This window comes from Hippocampus guttulatus, chromosome 10, assembly GCF_054856545.1.
Source record: "Hippocampus guttulatus isolate MCC_2025c chromosome 10, RoL_Hgut_1.0, whole genome shotgun sequence".
Lineage (NCBI taxonomy): Eukaryota > Metazoa > Chordata > Actinopteri > Syngnathiformes > Syngnathidae > Hippocampus > Hippocampus guttulatus.
Window position 1 is genome coordinate 9,701,166 of NC_141270.1, and position 25,983 is coordinate 9,727,148.

The 25,983-nt window shown below is 42.1% G+C and overlaps 3 protein-coding genes across 6 annotated transcripts; 1 reads left to right on the forward strand and 2 right to left on the reverse strand.

The window, feature by feature from the left end:
• Nucleotides 1–826: 826 nt before the first annotated feature.
• Nucleotides 827–7,575, reverse strand: LOC147199209 (serine/threonine-protein kinase ICK-like). Of its 3 annotated transcripts, none has more exons than XM_086121667.1 (14): nt 7,390–7,574; nt 5,958–6,180; nt 5,768–5,822; nt 4,797–4,918; nt 4,629–4,708; nt 4,218–4,551; nt 3,962–4,133; nt 3,678–3,845; nt 2,960–3,325; nt 2,613–2,818; nt 2,246–2,388; nt 2,059–2,175; nt 1,548–1,655; nt 827–1,454 (listed from the first exon to the last, which is right to left on the reverse strand). In XM_086121667.1, exons 2-14 carry the CDS (start codon nt 6,056–6,058, stop codon nt 1,309–1,311), a joined length of 2,118 nt encoding a protein of 705 aa, XP_085977793.1. In that variant the 5' UTR covers nt 6,059–6,180; nt 7,390–7,574; the 3' UTR covers nt 827–1,308. The 3 variants fall into 3 exon arrangements, with proteins under 3 accessions (XP_085977793.1, XP_085977794.1, XP_085977792.1); XM_086121668.1 differs by having other exon boundaries at nt 4,419–4,551; nt 7,390–7,573; XM_086121666.1 differs by having other exon boundaries at nt 3,962–4,551; nt 7,390–7,575.
• Nucleotides 4,235–14,954, forward strand: fbxo9 (F-box protein 9). 2 transcript variants are annotated; one of them, XM_086121671.1, is made up of 13 exons: nt 4,235–4,379; nt 9,998–10,069; nt 10,234–10,350; nt 10,421–10,478; nt 10,660–10,756; nt 11,513–11,643; nt 11,746–11,860; nt 12,621–12,739; nt 12,813–12,903; nt 12,997–13,092; nt 13,239–13,332; nt 13,488–13,642; nt 13,942–14,954. In XM_086121671.1, exons 3-13 carry the CDS (start codon nt 10,264–10,266, stop codon nt 14,048–14,050), a joined length of 1,152 nt encoding a protein of 383 aa, XP_085977797.1. In that variant the 5' UTR covers nt 4,235–4,379; nt 9,998–10,069; nt 10,234–10,263; the 3' UTR covers nt 14,051–14,954. The 2 variants fall into 2 exon arrangements, with proteins under 2 accessions (XP_085977797.1, XP_085977795.1); XM_086121669.1 differs by lacking the exon at nt 4,235–4,379 and adding an exon at nt 8,323–8,504.
• Nucleotides 14,955–15,287: 333 nt separating this feature from the next.
• Nucleotides 15,288–23,971, reverse strand: elovl5 (ELOVL fatty acid elongase 5). The gene is made up of 8 exons (XM_086121674.1): nt 23,825–23,971; nt 21,011–21,074; nt 20,664–20,851; nt 17,968–18,045; nt 17,486–17,657; nt 16,999–17,123; nt 16,712–16,846; nt 15,288–15,886 (listed from the first exon to the last, which is right to left on the reverse strand). Exons 2-8 carry the CDS (start codon nt 21,066–21,068, stop codon nt 15,785–15,787), a joined length of 858 nt encoding a protein of 285 aa, XP_085977800.1. The 5' UTR covers nt 21,069–21,074; nt 23,825–23,971; the 3' UTR covers nt 15,288–15,784.
• Nucleotides 23,972–25,983: the final 2,012 nt, after the last annotated feature.

Genomic DNA, 25,983 nt, shown 5'->3' on the forward strand with positions numbered 1-25,983 from the left:
CCGGCCGGGCCCCATGGGTGTAGGCCCGGCCACCAGGCGCTCGCCAACGAGCCCCACCTCCAGGCCTGGCTCCAGAGGGGGGCCCCGGTGACCCGCGTCCGGGCAAGGGAAACTGAGTGCCATCGATTTTATCTATCATAAGGGGCTTTGTGAGCCGTGCTTTGTCTGATACAAGCGGCCGAAATGAGTTTTCTCCGCAGGGTGTCCGGGCTCTCCCTTAGAGATAAGGTGAGAAGCTCGGTCATCCGGGAGGGGCTCAGAGTCGAGCCGCTTCTCCTCCACATCGAGAGGAGCCAGATGAGGTGGCTTGGGCATCTGATTCGGATGCCTCCTGAACGCCTCCCTGGTGAGGTGTTCCGGGCATGTCCCACCGGGAGGAGACCCCGAGGAAGATCCAGGACACGCTGGAGTGACTGTCACCCAGCTGGCCTGGGAACGCCTCGGGATCCCCCGGGGAGAGCTGGAAGAAGTAGCTAGGGAGAGGGAAGTCTGGGCTTCCCTGCTAAAGCTGTTGCCCCCGCGACCCGGCCCCGGATAAGCGGTAGAAGATGGATGGATGGATGGATGGATGGATGGATGGATGAAAACATTTAAGTGAATAAATAGAAAAGAAAATACAAAACGTAGTTAATGTCATAGATTAATTGAGAGCTCAACTTTTAAAAGCAATATTTTTAATTTAATTTAATTTTAATTTAACAAAATACAATTGCCACCATTGGTTTTCATTGGGTACATGTCAAATGTAATTTGAAAAAAAATGTCCATTGAATGTTCAGTAATGGTATACTGCATCATAACAATGGAACACAAGTGGAAAGCTAAATCACTGCCATGACTTTATTTGAAGAAAGAATACATGCAAACTACATCAGCATCAAAGTAAAAAAATAGCAACTTATTTATAGAAAGTAATATACAGTAGCCACATATTTATAGAAAGTAATATACAGTAGCAAAGTAATCCATTGTTTGTAAACAACTCACAGTGCCCCCATAATATGCATTTCATTTTTACATGTTGGCAAACAGGTCCGATAATAATTCATACAAAACATATAATGTAACAACAGCCAGAAAGGAGAGTAAATAATTATATTACAGAGGTGCAAACATGGGGGAGTGGCATGTAACCACACACACACACACACACACACACACACACACACACACACACACACACACACACACACACACACACACACACACACGGTAATGTGTAGTGAAGCAAACATTATTGCTGTTAAGATGTATGTACAGCCTTTGATTACTCTTTGGGAGGTAAATTAGAGAGTGTCTTCCAGGCCACTAGCGGTGTCCATATTTGGCAGACCAGTCGATTCGCCCGTGGATGCTCTGTACTGGTACACGTGGTAAAAGACAAGGGGGGCTTTTGTTGGCCACATTGGTGGAGGGGGTCCTCTGGCTCCGAGTGGATCGCCATGTTGCATAATCTAAAAAAAAATGAATAAAAAATGGACATGCAATTAATGCAACAATAAAACATATTAAAATAAATAATAATAATAATAATGAAGAATCCTAACTTGATGCTGTTGATTCCAAAGAAGGACCCTGATGACTTCTGTGACCAGCAGAACCGACATCTTTTGTGTAAAATCTTGGCAAGCTTCCAGCTGGAATTGTATTTGTGCCTTTTCAAGCCCCCCAAAAAGGCAGCAAATAAAATAAATAAAATATACTTAATTGACTGACTGTAATTAGTTGAAATAGTTTACAATTACAATGACAAAACAACATTCAAAACAAATCCCAGCTTTGGTTGTTTTCATTTTTAGTAAAATGTTTTTTTTTATTTACTTGTAAAGAAATCAGGGGTTTTCATCTCTCCACAAAAGACAATTCTATACGGTTTTCGATACGTGGGGTGTTAAATGATTCAAGGAAGGTTTGATTTAAGAGTGAAACAATTCAGGACAGTTTGATTCAATTCGATACGGTACAGATAAGTGGGAGATCGTATGATGTAATGACTTTCGTTCTTATTTTACATACATTTGAATGCGACAAATGGTGCAATGATTACAGTGAGATTACCATGAAGACCTCTGCTTGGTAGTGTACCACCAAATGGTATACTGCTGTCGCCCCACAGATGGCTTCCAGACATGTCTTTATTTGTGTTTATGGCCACATTTATCTTTGTAGTGATACCTGAGGGACATGGAGAAAGATTTTAAAAACATAAACCTAATGGCGTTGCATTTATAAATTGATACAGTACCTGGTAAATATCGAGACTGCCTCAAGTAGTGTTGTTTGGCAGACGCAGTCCTTGCCGATTCCTGGTAGCCCGAAGCTTTGTTGAGGTTTAAAGGTGCTTCTTCTTTGCCGTTAGGGTGACTGAAGTCCAGAATGTCGCTATATCTGAGGGGCACAGGACACTCATTGGGGAATGTATTCCTTTAATCATGCTACATACTGTATATATTCAGTCGAGCTCAGCATCATGTAGTACTACACATGAGGTACGCAAAGTGGAACCTGCAAAGTCTTAAAGTGGTATGATTTAGAGTTAAACCAAAAATCTTAAAAAAGGAGAGAGAAAAAAAAAAGAAAACAACATTAGCTTTGTGAATCAATCGTCTCACCTTCTAAGTGGTTCATCTGCCTGTCTGGACTTGTCTTTAGAGGAGTTGCTTTTTCCAAGAATATTCGATGGCATCAATTCAGTGTCTTCGTAGTCGTCCCACTCGTCCTCTTTAAGGTGTCCTGTGCTGTGACCCCAGCGGCGACGTCCGCCCTTTGCTTTCATCTGATAGGTCAGCGGGTTTGTGTTGTCACTTTCCTGCCTCATCTGTGAATAGAAATATAAAATTGAATGGGACAGAGACATTTGTATCTGTATAAAAATATAGGGAAACATTGCAAATATATGTAGTGGCACAAGTAGAAAATATGGAGCCTGGGTCTGAAATGTGACCGTGGAGAGTCTCACCTTGCTCTTGTCAAGAATGTAAGGTAAATGAATTTGTGGTGTTCCTTCTCTGGGTTCCTGCTTGAGAAGGTGCTTCGGTTGCTGCTCTCGAACCAGCTCCATGTGCCGTTGGTATGCCGCTGGCGGGGCTGGGGAGGGCTGGAGCTGCTGCACAGGCCTGGAGGGTGTGCAGTGTTGGTTGTGCGCTGGCGGTGGCTGAGAGGGAGGCACAGGCCTCAGATGTAACGGTTGCTGCTGTGGAGTCTGTTGGGACTGTAATAATGGTGGCGGCGGGGGGAACGGATGAGACTGGGGTCTGCCCTGCTCAAGGATCTGCTGAGGGGTGCCCAAAGCCTGGCCCACGTGGAAGTACGAGTACCTGAGAGCCTGCACACGATATCGTACAGGTCAGTATTTTTGCTTTTGAAATAAACTGACGATACAGTACAAAAGCAATTATTGTACCTCAAATCATCGTTCCCCATTGAAATGAATAGAAATACCAACAACCTGTTTGAGCCCACACCTACATGACCAAGATGTCAAATTGTGTGCATTATTAGTATGTTCCAATAGCGTTGCATTTGTTCTTCCCGTTTCTCTTAAATTATTGATTTTTCTTTTGTGTTAAGAGCAAGTTCCACCCGACATGAATTGTAATTCACACAGCTGTACATTACATTGTATATACACTTGTCTGCCAGAATTGAACACAAATATAAATTCCCTCAGGGCTTACCTGAGCAGACGTTGGTCTTTTCTTGGGGTCCCATTGAAGCAGGTCAGTCATCAGGTGGATGGCTTCAGGACTGGCATTCGGAATTAGTGTCTTCAGATTACTGGGAACACACTGAGGCCATCGGAAATACATGGCACTGGCTAGCTGGAATCCCTCTGACCAATCATTCTAGATGGAAAATGATGAAGACCTCCATGTTACACTCATATTTGTGATCAAATTAAAACTGAATTTCATTTCAGCTACACTTTAATTCGATCCTGCTCGCACACTGAAAAGGTTACCTTCTTTGGTGTACCCAAAACTTGGCAAATCTTGAATATGGTGTCCACCTCACTGGAACCCGGGAATAAAGGCCTGAGGGTATAAAGCTCTGCCATGATGCAGCCCACTGCCCATTGGTCTATGGGGGAACTGTAGGATATGGATCTGAGGAGGACCTCTGGTGCTCGGTACCTGTCCAGAAATACATTCTTGATTCCCCATATACTGGTTGGATTGATTTTTCTTTTTTTATTAAGTTTGTCTGTTTGTTTTAACTGCTTGTCTTCCTCAGGGTGAGCTGGAACATATCCTAGCTGACTTTGGGCAAGAGGCAGGGTACACTCTGGACATCGGGGACAGTGCCTCTGGATTGGCAGACCGGGTTGGTGGATCCCTCTTTTTAAGAAGGAGCACAGACTGGAGCCACCTAATTTGCCAGTGAGTAATGCATGAATTTTCAAGACAATATTCACTTGCCATCTGGTTGACACATAGTCTGTGTATGGTGGTCGAGATCTTATTTCACGGGCGAGGCCAAAATCGGCTATCTTCACCAACTCTGGGCCCATGCACAGAAGATTCTCAGGCTTCATGTCTCTGTGAAAAAATCCTAAAAGAGATGCCCGATTACCGTATCTAGTTACATGGGTTAACTGAGTATTTCAAAGGTGCTGTGGTGCAACAAACCATGTTTATGAATGAATGCAAGGCCCTGGAGGATCTGAAACATGATATTTCGAACAGCAGATTCTGGGAACAACCGAGTCCTGAAGCAAGAAGAAGAAAGAAGAAAGAAAAAAAACCCCACTAAATGTAGAGAAGTGAGAATTTCCAAATGCCGTTGGCATACAGTACCTGTCTTTCATTAGCTGATACAGGTTTTCTTTCATGTACTCAAAGATAAAGTACAAGTGGTCATTCTCCCTGATGACCTCCTTCAGCTTAATCACGTTAGCATGGTTGAGCTTCTTTAAGGACTGAAATGAAAAGACAAGTCTTTCAGCATCAAATTACGTACATACGGACGTGCAGTTAAAAACAAGGTAAAATTGTTATCGCAAGGCAGGATGCACAGGGATGATTCAGGTTTCATCATGCTACATTTTAGTGAGGAGGCCATACTGGGATTTTTACTTTTGATGCCTTGACATGCTGTAGTAGTTTTGAGCCGGATAAATCTCCAACAACTTCAAAAAGTCAAGCTCTCAGAAACGGGGTCCATAAGTTCAAGGTGGGGGGAAAGAGCTGACAATAACACACAAGAATCACCTTTGACTCTTAAGAGCCGCTGTGGGTTGAGTGTAACATTCTGTCTGAGTGTGAAAAGAAAGCACAACAAACTGAGTGTTTCACATCACTCCAGCGTCCGTCAATGTATAGTTCACTTCTCAAATACAGAAAAAGGGTCCACTTGAATAAATAAATGCCTGACCTGGCTTTTCACCTCAGGAGAAAAATAACGTGGTGCCACTGAAGTGATTATCTGGGCGCGTCTACCACCATGTGTTATGGTAGACACCTTTACCAACACACGCAGACTGCCTGAAGACTAAATGTCTCAAAAGCTGAGGGTGGGGGTTTAATGTGGCGCACGTTTTATCACGCCTGCTTCCATTAACACAGTGCGTCTTGTGTAGGTGTTAAATACAGAAATAGCATCCGTAACTGACACCGGGCCTCTAAATATGGTGCGCCCTCTGGTCGTCAAAATACAGTAAGTGCAAAAACACAATGCAATTCTTTTCCTTTGCTCTTCCTCTGAATTGTATTTGTGTTATGCAAATCATGGAAAAACGTGTAACTGTGCAACAGACAGCATTACCGACCTTAACTTCACGGAGATTCATGCATTCTTCCCACGAGTAGAACTTTCTTTTCATTCTAAATGCAAAATATACTTCAGGTTACAGAGATATTCTGATTGATGCTCTCGTTGCCAAGCATTGTTTGAGTTCACTTTACAGTTAGACAACGCAGTGCACAGTTCAAGTTTAAACAAACCACACACACACTCACTTCTTAATGGCCACAAGCTCTCCGGACTCCAGGTTGCGTCCGAGGATGACCGAGCCATATGTGCCGTCCCCGAGTTGTTTGAGGGTGCTGTATCTGTTCATTGTGCTCGTCTGTCCATACCCTCACCCTGGGGAAGAGGTCAATTGGGTTGGGAGCTGAGATTTGCTTGCCTGCTGCTGGAGAGCTGGAGGACTCATTGTGTCATGCGCTTGACTCCTCCCGGCTGGGGTGGGGAAAGCATAGGAAAATGATTATTAGCATACTGCGTGAGATCAATTACGGACTACATTTTAAACTTTTTTCATTGTATTACATTTATGGGTTTTTTTTGTTTTGTTTTGTTTTTGGCATTGCTTACCACCTGACCTCATTGCTTATTTCCAGAATATCTCCTTCCTTTAGAGAAGCTTTATAATGCTCTCATCTCTAATTTGTATCCTTACTTGGTTGAAACCAACGTTTCTGCCTTCCTTTTTTCCCCCACCATACTTTCTGACCTCTTCTGTGCCATCCATCCCCTACAGTACTTACTTTTGCCCCATCCTGTATTAAACAAGCATGACAGGGACTAAGCTACAATGGAAACACCCATGGCGGCACAGTGGACAGCTGGTTAGCACGTCCGCCTCACAGTACAGAGGTCAAGCGTTTGAATAGTGCCTCCGGCCTTCTTGTGTAAATATACAGTTCTCCGGTTTCCTCCCACATTCCAAAAACATGCGTAGTAGGTTGAACACCCTATATTGCCCCTTAGTGTGGTTGTGTGTGTGCATGGTTCCTTGTCTATATGTGCCTGCGATTGGCTGGCAACCAGTTCAGGGTGTACCCCGCCAACTGCCCAAAGATAGCTGGGATAGGCTTCAGCAGGTCCGCGAGCCTCGTGAGGATAAGCAATTTGGATAATGCATGGATGGAACCACACATCAGTGCAATGCGACTGTTTTGCCACTTCATCATAAGAGCTTTACATGAAATCCTCACTTCGAGGGGATTACGATGTCCAGATTCAACTAAATCGGTTGCAGAGGGGAGTTGGGTCACTTCACTTAATGAAATGTAGCGCCGTTTCAGCGTCATGTGGCGCATGTCCGGTACTTGGCCAAGAGTAACGGGACCTGCGCGAACAAGCGTACACACATTCTATTCATAACAATGTTTAAACATGTGTCATTTAAAGCTAGCAAACATAGAGTTAGCACAATTATGCAAATCCCGTGAATGTACAGTATTCGTCGTCGCTTGTTTTTTCCCCCCAAACATGTAATTTGTGTTACGTTTTGGTTGAACGGTACTACTTTTGTGAAGCAAATTGGAACACACGAAGTGGTCGACTCCGGTCCACTGGACAGAAAACAAACAGCGCTACAGAATGCAACAGAACCAAAGAGACCCTCGAGCGGTGCTAAAATTAAAACAGCAAAACATTTCTCACCTTCCTCGCCTCACTTCCACAAGAGCACATAGTCAAACATGTGCAACAAATTGTAGCAAAATTACACCTTTACGGGTTAGCTGTGAACATCTCCATCTCCTGTGTGTTCTTCACATAATATACAGTAAATGCAATCAAAACCAGGCCCAATCTCGCTGGGAGCGGATTCACCCAAATCTCGCGATGTTTGGATGCGATATTTGCTGCACCTTCACAACAAATCACAGCTCGTCATTGATACCAAAGACACGATGTTGAATTTAATAGTAATCGTCCTCGTCACGATGTGTTCGATTTGAGTGTTTTTACAACAAATTATTAAATGTTCCAGTATGTTCAGCCCTTAAAATGCAGTATGAAGGCATGTAAGTATGAAGGCAGAAGAATTACAGCGAGAAACTCTTGAATCTAAAGTTCACGTGAAGACCCATTTAAATAAGAAGTTGGAATATGATGCAGGGATTAAATACTGTACTGTATACAGCAACAACTCGTCGGTTCGAAAAACGTGATGTACAAATGCATGTAATAGGGTGGGACTTTTTAGTTATGTCACATATGCAGAAATGAGTGGGTGTGAACTATTTTGAGTGTGGTTAATTTAAAAAAAATCATTTTTATCCCGTTTACAGAGACAGAAAGGATATCCCCAGAATCTCACAATAAAATTCGCGTTGATGAAAATATTCGTACCACAAAGGTATTATTTTAACTACTACCACGGTTGAGAGTGTAAATTGCCAGTTGTAAATGTGTCGGTTGCACAATTCATTCGAAAAGCGTGAGGAAAACATTAACGTTGACCCGAGGTCACGGGAGGTGTTAAGATTTTTTTTGTCGTAAAATAACCTACTTGGCTTCATTTCGTAAAGTTGGCTTGTACAATCTAAACAGTGACAATCCAAATAAGGCATACAGGTGCGCGACTTCCGGATTACTTGACTCTCAGTCTCCAGGCTCAGCTCGGACCTTCCATCGAAATGGCTGCGTTCTTGCGAGCTCGTAAATATGTTCGTTGTGTGGTCCGTTTCTCCGACCGTGACCTGTAAACGCCTTGCCGAACGTTGGTGAAGACACGTGTTTACTAAAAGGACTTTCTTGGACAAGTTGTTATGGTATGTCACCGCGCGTGTTCGCCATTAGCAAGCGAGTCGTCTAGCTAGCACTTAGCTAACTTTAGCCAACACGCCTGTCGTCACTTGTCTGCAAGTAACATTCATGTCCACAAGGAACTAACTAGTTAAGTTGTCAAATACTGGAACGTATTTAGCAGTGTTTCATTTGAACACATTTGAATACCAACTTACCAAGTCCAATAACATTGGCCTAATGACACAATTGCTTTAGTGTTTTTTTTAAGTTACTGTCACAACATGATCAACAAAAATACCAACGTGGCCGCTGAAAATAGCGTTTTTCCTCCTCCCCCATGACGTCTGTGTAGATTATCAATCATATCATAGTAATGCACAAAGGATGAATCTAGGTTACTGATTCTAGTTCAATTCATTTTTTTCTCATTTTCTATTTAGTGAATCTTATAATAATAATAATAACAATCATCATGATCGAACTCATGATAGAAGCTCAAGATTTGTGCAGCGCATTTCAGGGCATCAAAGGGCGCTTTAATATGACTCCTGAGTAACAACACAGAGTATGAGTAGTCACCCCCTGATAGCCGATCGGCTTGGCAGCAGAACGAAAGATTCCAGTAGAGGTCCAACAGGCAGGCGAGGCTCCTTGAGGGGGTTTGGAGAAAGCAGGGCAGTAAACTGATCAAGATGATTCATATAAAGCTCAGGATCGCTATTGGTTAGTTGTGAAAGTTAACGAGCTGCTCAATGTATACCTACTAAATTATAGATGTGGCACATGACAACATACACTAGAGCAATATGTTGTGGATATTGTATTAATGTAATTAAAGAAATTACCCATTAAATAAAGACTATATCGTGGCAAAAATCATGCACAATTAGTATGTATATAAAATGTTAATTATAGGTCAAGACTTTTCTAAATATACTGTTGGCAATAAATGAATAGTAAGGGTAAAGTAGTCGGGCAAGTCACACAATTTACGTGACAAAAAAATAAAGTGTGTTTACACCAGTGCTTCTCAAGCCAAGTCCCATAATTTACATGACAAAAAATAAATATGACACACTACCAAACAACAATGTCAATCAGTGTAAAATCTTCGTCTTTAGTTGAACACAAAGCTGATATGCTCACGCGCTGGAAGCCATGACTTATTCTGTTGTATGAATGGTGGGGAGTGGATACGAGATCGGTCAAAATGAATCCACAACTAACCGATTATCATATTAATTGACAACTGCACCTTCTACCATCTTATGGAGGACCATTTAGTTGTTCTGCCTGTCACTGTACACCATTGGCATCACTAGATCAACAAATATATAGTTCTATTGAATAAATAATTTGCAGATGAATTCAGGGAAATCGAGTAATTGACACCTTGGTTGGGAATCACTGGTTTAAAGTAGACAGTCAAATGGTTGTTTGTCCAAATTTGTTCTGTTATCAGCTTTAGGGTCACGGTGATAAAAGTCTTTGGTTAATGTTTGTCCACTTTTACTAGGCTGAAGAAAATGTGGATGTTGGTGGCACGCTGGAGGAGGAAGATGAGGGTTCTGACGACCCAAATCTTGAGGTAAAATAAATAGCCTTGCTCAGCATAAACCACCGTTCCTACATTGTTTGGGATGACGCTCTTTCCACTTTAACATCATGTATAATGTATTGTTTAAAAATGGATAAGTATCCCTAAAATGTTCACCATTAGCAAATGTCTAACATGTAATGATTCAACTGCAGTTGCAGCTCAATGCTTTCCGAGCTAAGTGGATGTCCGAACTCAAACCGAGCTGCGATACAAGGCTGCTGCGAGCCTCGGGTCAGAGGAGGGCGCAAGAAATTGCTCGGGAGGAAGAGGTACGTCCCCACCATATTTGACTGGACCTGTTCTGTTGAGTGAGTCTTTTTGAACAATTCTTCCTGTCAGGCTGCAGAGTTGTACTTGAGAGCTGTTCAGGAAGAGCAGAATGGAGCGTTCTATGAAGGTGAGTCAGCCAGTCCTAAGCCGCAAAGAGGTATTTGAACCCCAAACCACTGAACTGTGAAGCAGACATGCTAACCACCACTCCACATGATTACCAATGTGTTTCCTCCTCAAAGCGTGACATTTATTAACTGCACAGGTGATATATTTTATGATAAGAACTTTTTTGTCGTTGATGGCAGCTATCAAGTTCTACCGCCTGGCTATGCAGCTTGTACCTGATATCGAATCAAAGATCAACTACAGCCACCCTGAAGCTGATCAAGTTGAGGGAAACTAGTAAGACGCTTGACATTGTTGACACAGTGATACACAAAAGTTTGGGGTCACCAACTTTGTTGCAAATATGTACTGTCAGTCACAGTTTTGGAGCACACTTAGAAATGTCATTCATTTTTCAAGAAAAGCACAGTGCTTTTTTTTCCTCAACCACGTTAACAATGTCTGGCCTCTATCTTTTTAACGAATGAATTAACTGAAAAAAACAATGCCTTGCTTTCAAAAATGCTTTTCTTTCAAAATTGAGTACCGGTACATTTTTAAATCTTCCCCACACTTTTGAGGGGTACTGAATGTCTGGTGTTGTTATGGTCTGAAAATAAAAATGCCATTCATGCCAAGTTAAAGTAGAGTCTATACAAAAATATGAATGCCGCACTTTTGTTTTTACTCTCATTTTCCCTGAGCCGAACTCAAGTGATCTAAATGTTTCTATGGACACGAAAGGCCTAGTTCTCTCCAGTACTGTTGACAATATAAGAAGATAAAACTTTTATTTGTCTCACAATGGAGAAATCCGCAAATCTGTCAAACTATATTATTGAGCACTTCTCCTTAGTTGAGATAATCCATCCCATTTCACAGATCTGGCATATCGAGATGCTGATTAGACGGCATGATTATTATTCAAGTGCGCCGTAGCCTGCCCACAATGAAAGGTTACTCTAAAATGTCTGGCTATACCGTATTGCATTATCTCGGCAAAGGAGAAGTGCTCACTCTCACAGATTCATTCATATGTTGTATCACACACAGCAGGGAGGAGAGAGACGCCGATGGCGAGATTGAGGATCTGGTTGCCTACTTTGAGCAGCAGCTCACTTTGGCAACTTCCCTTCCCAAGATTTGCCCCCCTGAGGTGGAAAAATCTCAGGTGCATCTATCAGGTAGCGGGCATCCTCATCATGTCATATTGTCCCCCCCCCACTCTCTCTCCCGAGATTATCACCCCATGCTCAACTTGGTGATGTGTTCCTACATGACCGTAGCCTTGCCACGGGAGATCATCATGTACATATTTCGTTGGGTCGTGTCGCGCGACCTGGACATGCGAGCCCTGGAGCAGCTGTCATTGGTGTGCCGCGGCTTTTACATTTGTGCAAGGTCAGCACCGCTTACACTGTATGCTATCATGTTGGTAAAAAAAAAAGAAAAAACTGTCAACATCATAAAATCTGTACAGGTTTAAAGTAATGTTCGACCATTTTCATACAATTCAGCACTGCTTGATTGAAATTACAATTAATGAAACACTCTTTAATCTCTGTCTGAATATTCTCTGTTACTGTCACAAGTACAGCATGTCAACCACTAATCTCATCTAAATTTTATGTGTTGAGAATACAGTAAAGTAGTTAAAAATAAAGGCGACCGTAGGAGGCCCAAGTGTATTTCAAATGCAGCAGAGGCTCCTTATAAGTTATACACTTATAAGATTGGAAGCCACTCTCACACAATGCAAAGTATGACATTAACACTTTGCTTGGATATAAGATATAAGATATCCTTTATTTGTCCCACACAGGGTAAATTTACATTATGTATGTAATGTAATATATATTAAAATTACACATATTGAAATAACATTTTAGTCAAATTTTTTTAAACAAATTACATTTTAAATAATGCCTCTAATAAGTGTTCAGTTTTGAAAGGTGAAATTCAATTGTGTTGTTCAAAGGGTAAATACGACTGATCTGTGCTTAACATATGTAGTGTTTAAAACATTAAAACATGTTTAAGTCACTCTAATACAGTGATTTTTTTTCACGCACCATTAGAGGGAGCCAGAGGATGTCAGTTCGAGAATAACTGCCTCCTTCGCACACACTCCTTGATGGTTCCCTTTTCATGTGTATGGCAGGGATCCGGAGATTTGGCGTTCGGCCTGTCAAAGAGTGTGGGGACGGAACTGCACCAAGTTGGGACACTTCCTGTCTTGGAGAGAGATGTTCTTGCAGAGGCCCCGTGTCCGTTTCGATGGTATTTATGCACTGTGGCAATGCTTCAATGGGAGGTAGAAAAAAACAACGTAATTCTCACATTGTCCGAGCAGGTGTCTACATCAGCAGGACGTCGTATATTCGTCAGGGAGAGCAATCTCTGGATGGCTTCTACCGGCCTTGGCACCATGTCGATTTCTACAGGTTGATTTGGGACATACACACACACGCTTACTATTTTTGCTCTTGTCAACTAGTAGGTCAATATAAATTGTGCTTGTTTATGTGTGTTGTCAGGTACCTGCGCTTTTTCCCTGATGGCACCGTGCTCATGCTGACCACACCCGAGGAGCCTCTCTCGATTGTCCCTCGCTTACGCACTCAAAACGTCAGGTGAGGCCAGGTTGTAGCAAGTTTTATCCCTCACCCGGAAGGAATGTTAACCATCTTCAGAGCTCTGAGTGAGAAACATGGCAAGTATCTCAGTCAGTGAAAGCCGAGTGTCATTATTTCAAGAGGCATCTGTGTTGCTTCTGCAGAATGGACGCCGTCAAGTTCGGCCACTTCCGTCTGTCCCAGGAGACGGACAACCAAACCAAAGTTTACGCTGTCGTCCGCAAGAGAAAGGAGGAGGTGAGAGTATTTTGTGGCTTCAACGAGGATTTTAGTTCTTGAATGAAACGTTACATTTGTTTTAATTTGACAAAGTAAACTGAACATATTTTTTGTAACATGTTGATTAATTAAATCATTTGTCCTTGTGTGTGCGTGTGTCTACCTGTGTCCAGAAATCGTCCGAGATGCAAAAGAATCGGTTCTGCAGGCGGAACCCCGCCCCGGAGGCCGAGCACACTTTTCACGTGGGACTTCTTCTGTCCTCTGGGGGTCGCCAGAGTTTCAATAAGCTGGCGTGGATCCACCATTCCTGCCACATCACTTACAAGTAAGACCTGCCACACACAAGGAGGGTTGTTGCAAAGTGGTGGAACATTTTGGGTAAATTACAATGGGACGTTAAGATGAGCGATTTGGGAAATATTCCAAATTGGGAGGATGAATGGAAAGTGTCATTCAAGCATGAATATAAACATTTTGTCAAATGCAGACGCCCATGGACAGATAATATATCAATTAAAAAGCATGACATGTTTCACAGATTTATTTATTTTAAATCCCAGAATATTGAAGCCCTACAAAAAAAGAGGAACGTTTCAAAATACATTTTCAACATTCTTTTTTTAGACTGACTGGAGAAACTGTTATCAGCGCTTTTGACCTTAACAAGATGTACACGCCTTTCATCTTCGGACGCGTCAAGAGTTACACCGCATTCTCAGATCAGCCACTCTAAGAATCCTGCACGATCACCTACAAAGACCACCGGTTGATGCGTCATTTAAAAAACCAACGTCAAAACTAAACATGCCTGCACGTGACAATAACTCAAGTTATTCTTGTGATTTTCAGTAATGTTGCTTAGTGGTTGAGCACTACGTAACGAGCAGCTCCAGTGCACATGTTCCCGCCAATGAATGTTCGTACTGGTTTTGTCTCACGGTGCACTTTTCTCCTTCAAATAAAGTGATGACATGATTGTTTCAATTGTTTCATTTGACAGCATGTTCTAATCATGCATAGTACGCATTGTACATCATATCGCAGTGTTCTCAAATATGAACACGAGACACGTCAGCTGTTATTATAATTCCTTTTTTTTTTCCTGAGAACGGAACATGGACGGATCAAACAGGATTTATAGAGAGGGGAGGGAAGAAGCGGTTTTAAATTGAGCTTCAATTATTTCAAGCCTCTTGAATGTAGGTGCAGAGTTGTGACCACATGTCGATAATAATGTTCCAAATCCTGACAAAAATTGTATTTTAAAAGCCTAAGAGTGCATTGCTGATATTGTACTGTGAGTTTATTGCTGGCGTGTTCACCAGTGTTCCTGTTATTGATCTCTCATGTCATGTCATGTCTGCAGGACTGCACGACTGTCCGTGTTTTATGTTGCGTTGTGTTTATTATTTTACTTTATGTTAACTGCTTTGTTAAGCGCTTTGTTACAGCTGCCGCTGTTGTGAAAGCGCTATATAAATCAGCATGTATTGTATTGTATTGTATTGTATGTCACCCCAGTCTGGATGAGTCATGAATGGACTGGACTGTCTTTTGCATGTGAGCACATAATGTCTATCTGTATAATGGCATTCCAACACAAATGCAACTTAATGATAAATCTGACATTGTTGGTTCGTTGAGTTTATCAGTGAAAAGTCATCTCAAAAGACATTCAGCATTTGATTCACGAGGTTAACAACCACCCGTGAAGTGCCTGAGGAACGTTTATTCAGAATCATGCGCAATTTAAACATCAGAGCATTGTGCGCCCCCCCCCCTTCTTTATACTCCAATGCACTGCAAGAACAGGAAATGCATCAGTCAGATTTTCTACTCTATAATGGCAAGTATGACGTCGTCGTGGGTGAGACTTCCTGTGTGGGATGAAACGAGCGTCTGTCTGCTTGTGTTGTCATTATAAAGAAGCGCACTTCGTCTGCATGAAGTGGAATAAACGTCACCACGTCTACTCAAAACAATTCTTTAATAATGTCGTTGATTCCTCTCCATTGCTGATGATGTCAAAACACAAGCAGTCAAGTCAGGCACAGAGTGAACCAGCATCACTGTGGTGACATGAGCACTAGCAACCAAATAAACAGGTCCATGAAGGCACCGCATCTATGGAAAAAAAAAAAATCTACAAAGTGGTGTATGCAGTGTGATCGTGCCCATAATAAATACAGCCCCCTTTTTGCTGAATAACGCATTAAAAATGAGTGTGAGGGGATTTGGTTAATGTTTCATATCAGCGTGTCTACTCTGTAACTATTTGATGAGAAGCATCTTGCGCTGTCCTGGCTCTGCAAAGGACATCCAGTACAGTGTTTAGAGATTACGCAACAGGCAGGACGCAAGAAGCGCTCTCTGGTTACATGTCAAGGACGCTCTCTTAGCAGCATTGGCCGACAAACTATCAGTGTCAAAAGGGGCAGGGCCGAGAGTCGCCAGTGTTCATCCAGCCTCAGTTCATCTTTGTTTTGAGCGTCGCGTTCCTTTTCGAGTGTCCGTTGGTAGACAGGGAAGCGCTGTTTTTTAGCTCCCTCCTCTTGTCCTTCTTGTATGTCTGTGATGAAGGGCGAAGAGAAGAACAAGATGATCGTTACAATGCCGACGGAAGAGACTTATTTGCAAAAGATTTAAACAGAAGAATGAAAGGGTTTTGTTTTAGCATTTTGTTAGAATTTAGGTTTTGGGATCGGGTGAGAATATCAGGTGATGGTTTCATGTTTGGGTTTATAATTACGGTTCAGAGTTAGGGTTTTGGATTAGCGTTTTTGGTTCAGGTAGCGTTAGGTTTAGTGTTTTAAGGTTGCAGTGTAGCGTTAGTGTTTCAAGTTTAAAAGCGAGGTTAAGGAATACAATTTCATATTTTAAGATTTGGATTACGTTTTAAGAACAGGGTTTAAAGTCTAAAATTTCTGGTTATTGTTTTGTTTAGGAACAGATTTTTCAGAGGTGGGTGTAAATTAAATTCACGGTTGGGATCTAAGTGTAACTAAAATGTTTTGATGCTGATTAAAAAAATCCTTTAACCAGCAAATCAGGTTATTAAGAGATTCACTTTTTGTTTTTACATTTGGCCTTCAAAGCGTATGCATTGCAGATTTTACCATGCTGTATAATTTCGAGCTCAGACGTTTCAGCAAAAAAAAAAAAAAAAAAAAAATCGTTCATTTAGAAAGATTTACAATATTACTATTTTTTTACTAAAACAAAACAAGGGCAGATTCACAATCAGCTGAGAAATATTTCCTCTATAAAAGTTGACTTACCTCTCTGATTTAAAAAAAAAAAAAAGTTAAACACTTGTATTTTGACAATAGACGGGGAAAAAATCCAGCTAATAATGTCAATGTATTTTTGAATAAAGATATCAGACAAAAGTGACCTGAATGTAGAAGTTGGAGAAGAAGACGGTAAGGGTGATCATGTAAATGATTTGGAAGTAGAGCCAACCGATGGGCACACCACACGGCCAGATGATGGCACCCAAGGTCTGCAACACTGTTAAGAAGAACTGGATCTGCAGGGGAAACATGACACACACATGTACACGCAGAAACACACTTCCGTTAGAAGGTGACGAGAAAGACAAGATCGATCCGAAGCCCAAAATATCTTTAATGGATGCTCAAATGTCTTTTTTCCTTCCACGTTTAGCAGAAGTGAGTTTACCAGTTGGAGCTGCGTGATGTACTTTTTCCACCAGAGGTACGGCCGCACGGCGGGGATGGCGGACAGGCCGTAGTACGAGTACATGACCACATGGACGAAACTGTTGAGGGTAGGCCCGAAGTAGGCTGGAAGGCACATGCGAATAACTCATTCAATTTTGCCTTCTTTTTTTTTTGAAGACACAGCTGCGTAGGTACAGTGTACAAATCAGAGCAATTGGATTAAATGCTAACTAAGTGCTGTTATTGAGAGAGCTGTACAGTCGACAAGTTATGTCGGAATTGAAGCCTTATGACAGCCGCCGAAACGGGGGCCTATCAGCTTTCATCGGACAGCCTCAACACTGATATTTCATTCTGTTGGATCGATGCTGTGTTCTAAGCAGTATCCGCATTCATCAGTTTTCGACACTTCTTACCTCGATTCAGCCTGGAGAAAAAGTCAAAGGTATTGCTATTACACAGTAATGCAGATTGCCATCACTCACAGTGACCACAGGGGAGCCAGTTGAGGACAAACCACCAGATGTTGAGCATGCTGACGTGGTGATAGACGTGAAGAAAGGTGAGCTGGTGATTGTTTTTTCGCAGAATGAAGAAGACGGTGTCCATGAACTCAATGAACTTGGAGAAGTAGTACCACCACAGCGCATTCATGACCTGCGGAGAAACGCAAATCAGCGTGTTGTTAGTGCCGGGATGTTTAGGTGAGTCACAAAAGAAGGGAGATTCAACGACATTGCTGAAAACAATACCGAGACATTGACATCGGTTTAAATTTGTAGGTACTTGATTGTCAGTCATGACGGTGGTTTGACTTGACTCATAGAGACCCATTTTTCCCCCAAAAAGATTTTGGTGGCGCTCCCTCACCAGATCATGTTACTGTTGGTGTCATTAAGAATGAGGGGAAGGGGGTGGGGGACACACGGAGAACTGGCACATTGCGAGTACAGTATGACTGACTCACCTTATTATCCACTTCCGGTGCACTGTTTGTGTCCTGGCAGTACAAGTCATAGCTGCTGTTCCACAGAGCAGACACGAGCTGAGGACAAAGACAAATGAAGGCGTCGTATTTACGCAAATACAGAAATATCAGATATGATAAACACAAGTGTGCATGAACACACACAATTACACAAGATTTAACACTGTGGTTATTCTTGTTTTGTATGGTGACAATGAAGGTACATTTTTTTATTTTTATTTATTTTTTTATAAATACATTTTGGACTCTGTTTCTGCGCACATCTCATTTTACATGATCAATGAGTATGTACAGCACAATGAAGTTCATCCAATAAATGGCAAAGCTTGGAAAGGAAGCACTAGTTGCAGCATCACATCATGCCACAACGGAGTGCATTGTGATAACCGACTGAAAAACAATTCGGTGAGCTTTGAGTTATTTTCTTGGACCTAAGAACCGCAGAATCCTTTGTTTCCTCGTTTGAATGAGGCTTCCTGTGAACAAATGAACTCAATTGAAATTATTCATTCATTTTCCGATCCGTTTACAAGATAAGATAACCTTTATTTGTCCCACACTGGGGAAATCTGCAATACTCACAGGGGTCATGGGGAGTGCTGGAGTCTATCCCAGCTGTCTTCGGGCAGTAGGCGGGGGACACCCTGAACCGTTTGCCAGCCAATCGCAGGGCACACACAGACGAACAACCATCCGCGCTCACACTCACACCTAGGCACAATTTGGAGTGTTCAATCAGCCTGCCATGCATGTTTTTGGAATGTGGGAGGAAACTGGCATACCCGGAGAAAACCCACGCAGGCCCGGGGACAACATGCAAACTCCACACAGGGAGGCCGGAGCTGGGATTGAACCTGGTACCTCTGCACTGTGAGGTCGACACACTAACCACTTGTCCACCGGGCCGCCTTCAACTGAAATTAGATTGAAAAATGTAATTCAATGCCAGCGCCCCAAATCAACGATTTTTTGGTGGAAGAATAAGTAAAAGCTTCGGTTGTTGAATGAATGAATCCCCGGGTGACAGAGTTTTTTAATCATTCATGTGTTAACACAACTGGCTGCGGTGTAGCTTGATTGTCTGTTCAAAAAGCACTCCAAAAAAAAAAAGAAAAACCTCGTCAAATCACTGATTGCAATCAAACCGCCGTGTACTTTGGATCTCATCAGCTCACATGCAGCACAGGGTTTAATGAACCTTATGCAATGCAGATGGGGAGGCAAGAAGTCAGCCAGAAGAGGCGGAGACACACTTTAGACTACACACTTCTGATACGCTTGAGTTGCCATCCCATAAAAGGTCACGCAGACTTCCCCAAAAGTAGGGTTAGCTTTAGCACAGTAAAATTATTCAACCTATTTATTTGTTCAACAATGATTCACGTTCATTGTGATACGTTTATCTGTTAAGCTGTATTTACTGCAATGGTAAAACACAACATTTAGAATGTACATTGTTTGTAAATGCAACACACAAAAAACAAAATCAGCTTCACATAACCTGTTGGCACTTTTGTCAGCTTGAATGTAAGTAACATGGTGCGGCTCTAGATGTTTCTTCAAAATTGGATGTTTTTATTTATTTCGCTATATAGTGGAATTTGATCTATTAGTCACTTCTGCGGCCGAGTCGATGTTGCCAAAAAAAAAAAAAAAAAAAAGCCTATTTCAATATTTTTGCTGGGCATTTGCTGCAACATCTGCCTTGGGCTATGGGGAGTCATTGACTGACTTTGACAAATAAAGTGGGTTTGGCAGTTATGTTATTACCGTGACAATGTTCGCTATAATAATGCATTGTATTACTGGTTCTTTAAAACGGCAGCCATTTTTGAGTAACGCATTACCGGCATCACTGATTATACCAACCGCAACTTCAGTTAACCAAAAGACTGAGCTGAAACAAAGAGGGACTGCTGGTTTCTCTTCTTGCTCTTGCTCAGCAAACAATGTACTACATTATTATGTGCTTACGACAATTTACTGAGTGGGGAAGGATGACTCACACGAAACCCAGGTGATGATCTCCGTGGGTGTGTATTTTAAATGACATTTCTACCTAAATCTCCAATGCAACCTGTGGTGATTAGGTTCCATGGTTTGGAGTCTGTGGTCTGAACAGGATGTCCTGGAGTCTGTTGCCTGACAACAAGCTCCCCTGCCATCAGAGTCTGATTGATTTTAGCATGGATTACAATTTTTTTTTCCAAAGTAAATTGTAAACTTGGGGTGGCACGGTGGATGACCGGTTAGCATGTTAGTCTCACGGTGCAGGGTTCAATTCCAGCTCCGGCCTTCCTGTGTGGAATTTGCATGTTCTCCCCGTGCCTGCATAGATTTTCTCCAGGTACTCCGGTTTCATCCCACATTCCCAAAACATCCCTGGCAGGTTAATGGAACACTCAATTTTCCCTAGGTGTGAGTATGAGCACAAATGGTTGTTTGTCTATGCAAGCCCTGGGATTGGCTGGTAACCGGTTCAGGGTGTACCCCGCCTACTGCCCGGAGACAGCTGGGAAAGGCTCTAGCACGCCCGTGACCCTCATGAGGATAAGCGGATTAGAAAATGCATGGATGCAATAATAAACTGACACACTGGGGGTTTGAGTGAATATGTTAACATAATTCTGTCTTCAATCTTTGCAGTTTATCCATCGCTGTGAGTGCCCGCATACCTGGTAGAAGATGCAGAGCGACAGGAGCATAAGGCTCATGTTGTAGACTACGAGGAGGCCTTTGCACGACAACGCCTGCCTGTGTCTCATGTATTTGGGCCCCGTCCACACCACCACCAGGTACGCAAGGGTGAGGGTGAGAGTCGGCGAGTAGTTGTCGAGCAGCAGCCAACCCCGCACCCTCTGGTCTGAAATAATATTACGTCATAGGCAAGGTTCGATCAGATTAGGACATAGATGGAATTAACAAGGATCTACCAACATAGCGCCCCAGTCTTCCGTATTTAAAGTTGCATTTTAATCAAGCCAAACTCCCAGAAGACATTGTACATTATGTTGACACTTACCTCTGGGACCCAACCATGATTCCAAGAAGGTGTTGAGTCGTTGATCCAAGGCCTCCATAGTCACCTGAAAGTCATAAAACATCAACAACAGATAACAAGTGTCCTGTTAAAAGACAAACTATGAATTATGACTCTGTACACCAGCTAGCAATGCGGAGCTAATTTTTACATCTTAAACTTTAGCCTGTTAGCTCGTGGTGTGTGATACTGCATATGTTAGTATCGATCTGATACCAAGTAAATAGAGGAGCAGTATCGCCTTTACCAATGCTGATACTTGGTTATGCTAACTCATGCTAAGGAAGTTACCAGATTTCTGAACTGTTTCACTAAAATGAAACATTGATGACAACACCTTCCTAACACTTTCTTTTCAAATGGCTTCCACTTTACAGTAAAGAAAAGCCGCTTTGTGTACATTCACAGTATTACTGCAACCGACATTTTTACCACTGATGTGATATCACACTTTCTATTCAGTATTATCCAGCCACAAAAAAATTGCACAATACTAGCAAAGCCTTCCTGTATGGTTAAGAAACAAAACTCCACTGCACTACATCATTGTGTCCATCAACACAGTGCCACTTATTACATTTATTATTACTTAACATCGAAGGGATTACAATCTGTTTGGTTCATGGCAGATTTGTGTGGGGCAGGGGCCTTGTTCAGATTAAAATCACAGAAGGGTTAAAGAGATTACAACAACCTTGGATGAAGCGACGCAAACATGCATTGAGATTTGAGAGTTATCAAATTCAGCAAAAAACATGAAAACTTAATCCGCATGCGTCCTCTGCACAGTCATAGGACATTGCAATATCTCTGGGCTTGCCGATCAGTAGGAGAAGCACCAATGACTTTGTTTACGTGCTTTTAGACAAACTATGTATTTATAGTCATCTATGGACAATGCTTAACTACTAGTGGGCCCTTAAAGCATTTTACCGACATCTGTATGGCAAGTAATGACTTGCATTCCGGCACAAAACATGATCAAGTCATGCAAAGTAATCAGGCATTATTTAATGTGATGATAATGGCCTCTACAGGACATCTCTGCATTTTAATAGACATTATTATACGTATTTCTGTGCAATGAACTGTGCACTGAAATCCAAATACCGTAAGTTAGATTTCCATTTTGCTTCAATCCATCCATTCTCATTTGAGGGTGAGCTAAAACCTATCAGAGTATCCCGTAAACAATACCCATTAATATGAATAAGTAGCGACGACACACTCGTTTTGAGCAGCCTGACTGCAGCAGTGCTAAGCTAATGGCCAGTTTTTCCATTGATTGTCTTTGATGAGTTCGTTGTCGCTACCAACGCTGCCACTACGTATGATGAGAATGTCGCCCCTGCCAACATGGCCGCCATATAACCACGTTAGCCAGCTCTTGTCTGCTCTGTGACAACAGTCTCTGTTAATTGTGCACAGCACCAGTAAACAATGGTTCTGGAACTAACAGACTTTGACAATTACTGGACAAAAGGGCCTTTTAAGTGGACTGGGCTCTATTTTATGTAATTAAAATTACAGTCCGTTGTGAATTAGCGATTAAGAAACGCTGAAATGTTTGTGTCTGCGGAGCTCTCGCTGGTTAGGTAAGCCTTCTCCGGTCCCCGCTGCCGTCAGGGCTCTCAGGGGAGAACAGATCAAGGGACCAGAGTCAAGTCGAGAACTACAAAGCACTCACTAGGCCACGCCATTTAAAGGACTAATTCAGCGTGTGTAACTTTTGCTTCAGTTAATTGCATAGCAGTGGTTCTCTAGATATTTTTATATTTACAGGTTTTATGTTTTTTTTTCTGTTTTGTTTGTTTTTTGTGTGTGTGTTAGTCATTTTTTTAGGATGTTTTAAACTGTTGGTTCCTTGAAGGGGTTCATATGTTTATTTTCATAAAACAATTATTGTACATATTGTGAATATGGACCTGTTATTCAAATAATTTGCATACATCTATTGTAGTGTACTGTATGAATAACATTATTAATATAACATAGTAAATGAAAATTATGTACAGAACAAGAGGTGGGACTACACTAGATCAATTTTTTACTTCCTCTTACTCATTTTTGAACATGTAAACTGTGCCAAAGGTTAAAATGCATTGCCACAGTTTTATTTTGTGTAAATATTTTCTTTTTATTTGTGAGGCTTCAGCAAAAAGCGCTTTACAAAATGGATGGATGGATGTTTATATCTTCATATCAAGCCAACAATCAGTCAATGGGAATCAACAATACAGTGCTATTTTTATTCCTTAAAAACATGTAACCAAAAAAACGAGGGTTTTTGGGGGGGCTGAAGCAGCAGTGGAATTATAGAATGTCAAAGTGCAAGTTGAAGATGCTAGCAATACTATATGTTTATTGTAGAATTCATTGTATACGTCAATTAAATGGCATTCTTTCACAGCGAAGACTATGCTAAGCAACAACAAATATGTACAACTGGTTAATAGTTATGAAGCTTTAGTATGATCATTATCATCATTGTCCTATTTTGCTTCAGTTGTCAACCCTTGCAACGACATCGAAAATTCATTAGCACTTGTCCCGGGACTGTTTTTCCACTTTTAAGCCGTCCATCGAAGCAGCGTAGGTAATAACTATAAACGCAAATGTCGTTCACTGACGAAGCAATGTAACGTTTTACTTTCCTGACAGTGCTCTCGCACTGGGCGTCGTGCTACCACCACCACACACCCACACGCGATTCTCAACGCATCTCACTCAGGATACACAAAACACGCTTTAACCATCGGCTCAAAGTGACAAATTGTGCCGATGTTTCGCACTCACCAGAAAAGTCACAGCGCCCACGGACGGACACGAGAGTGGACGCGATCACACGGACTGTGGACCCACTCGTTCGCTTTCTCTCGCTCTCTGTCTTTTTTTAAGAGGAAAAATCTGTGTTCAACCGTGGCTTGAGGGCCGGCGGCGAGCACAAACCGGAGACATTCAATAAAGATAATACTGTATAGAGTGGGAGGAGTACGAATGAGCCAGGAAACCACGCGCGCTCGTACGCACGCACGCACCCACGCACGCAGTGACATGACACACACTTTGCGTACGTTACGGTACAAGATGTGTAAAAGTTGGAGCGGGCTGCAAAGATGAACTGGATTTTAAAAACGCTTTCAATCCCTTCATTCAAAACAGGGCATTTGAAATTGCAAAAAAAAAAGCACTCGTGTTTTTTTAGGATTTGGTTACTGTTTTGATTTGTTAACTGTCATAAAATAGGCAATCATGTTGATCATTGTTCATGTCTGTTTTTACAGAGGACTAAATTCTGAGACTATTTACCGTCATTTCATTTGATAAGTGATTGATTGTTGATCAATCGATTCATTGTAGCACCTCTAATCGCCTATTTCAGATTATTTGTCCAGGAACAAACAGTTTTTGCTAAATTGTGTTATAAATTGTGTCATAATTCAGATAAACCATTTTCAGGCAACTGCCGGGACTGTGCTGTCTGAAACGTGTCTTGTCAACAGCAATAGGTAAGCAGAACTGCATTATGTTCCGTTAAATACACAGTTTAGTTTCTTCAGATAACTACTTTTGCTCTCAGAGACTGTTGCTCTCGTTGTTGAAATTGGATCGATTTCAACAACGAGAAGTAAGCTTCTGATAAGCGGCTCATACTTCTGATAAGTTTGGTGAAAATGTAGGCTAGACGTTGTGTGTGCATGGGGTTATTTGTGTTTGTCAGGGTGTTCGCTGCTTGCGCCATATGCACAGATCCAGGCACACATGGACAAATGTATGACCTCGTTCCACAAGTGAAAATGCTTTCATTAACACCCCCCCCCCCCCCCCCCCCGCCCCCCGACACACACACACACGCACACCAGTCTGGATCACTCTCCACTTCCTCAAAAGGAAGCTGCATGCCTTCTCCGTACTGGTTCTGCAGTCACGGAGACCATTCCCTCATTTTCATGAAAACGGACATACTGGGCAAAAATTGTCCAGTCAAGTTACAAATGAATTGTGACATCATTTGTGTAGTCGCTGATGGTGTTGTGGGACACTCGCTTGACCTGTGTGCGGGCAGCGTGGGATTGGTGATGGCGTGCATGTGGGCATGAATGGTCGTTTGTGTCTATATGTGCCATGTGACTGACTGGAGACCAGTTCTGGGTGTAGTCAGCCTTTCGCCTGAAGTAAGCTGGGATAGGCTCCAGTGACTGCCCGCTATCCTATTCAGGATAAGCAGTGTCGAAAATGGATGGATGGACATCATTTGGACATTTTACTTTCTCTATCCCCTTTATAGTAAATGCGCTGCTAGGTTGTCAGGGTGACAATAGGCACTAAAGCTAGTGTCCATTGGACAAAATAAACATTAGCAAGGGACAACTACATCCATGAGCTTAAGTTTAGGGTGCTAATGATTTGGTCAGGTTTGGTCTATAGTTCACTGCTTCCATCTAGTGGATAAAAAAAGACAGCATTACAAGGGAGGGCGGAGTTAATAAGATGCATTTTTCCGATTGTATTGGGATGGAGTTTTTTGTTTAAGGCTACTTATGGTGCCTTTTTGTGTCTACACTTTTGTTACATTTTACACCTTCACGCTAGCTCTTAAGGTTACATTCACTCAGGGGCTGGCAGAAATGCCTGCTCGGTTTTAGGATTCATCCTGATTGTTTATTATTCCAGTAATTGTGGATTTTTGCAATTGCAAAATGTTGATGTGTTACATTGTAGTGCAGCATTTTGGTTAAAATGTACTGTACCTGAGGTGCGCTTCTTGATAAGCTTCAGGTAATTCAAAATGGTGCACCTGGTGTCCACGGCAACCTCCATATTCTCCAGATAGCAATTGAGGATAGGAATGAGCCCTTGAAAAACTCCCTCCTAGTTATTAAAAAATAAATAAAAAAATGCCCGACATATTGGCCAACCCTCTTCCACGGGGAGTGTAAAATAAATGGGCCTGT

Coding starts and splice junctions, on each gene's coding strand:
- LOC147199209 (XM_086121666.1), bottom strand. CDS start 6,058: ATGAACAGATACAGCACCCTCAAACAACTCGGGGACGGCACATATGGC. Junction 5,823..5,957: donor GAGCTTGTGGCCATTAAGAA/GTGAGTGTGTGT, acceptor TTTTGCATTTAG/AATGAAAAGAAAGTTCTACT. Junction 2,176..2,245: donor GCAGTCTCGATATTTACCAG/GTACTGTATCAA, acceptor CATGTCCCTCAG/GTATCACTACAAAGATAAAT.
- fbxo9 (XM_086121669.1), top strand. Junction 10,757..11,512: donor GATCAAGTTGAGGGAAACTA/GTAAGACGCTTG, acceptor TATCACACACAG/CAGGGAGGAGAGAGACGCCG. Junction 13,093..13,238: donor TTACGCACTCAAAACGTCAG/GTGAGGCCAGGT, acceptor TTGCTTCTGCAG/AATGGACGCCGTCAAGTTCG.
- elovl5 (XM_086121674.1), bottom strand. CDS start 21,068: ATGGAGGCCTTGGATCAACGACTCAACACCTTCTTGGAATCATGGTTG. Junction 17,124..17,485: donor CTGGCTCCCCTGTGGTCACT/GTGAGTGATGGC, acceptor TGTGCCTTCCAG/CCTACTTCGGGCCTACCCTC. Junction 16,847..16,998: donor ACATCACGCAGCTCCAACTG/GTAAACTCACTT, acceptor TTTCCCCTGCAG/ATCCAGTTCTTCTTAACAGT.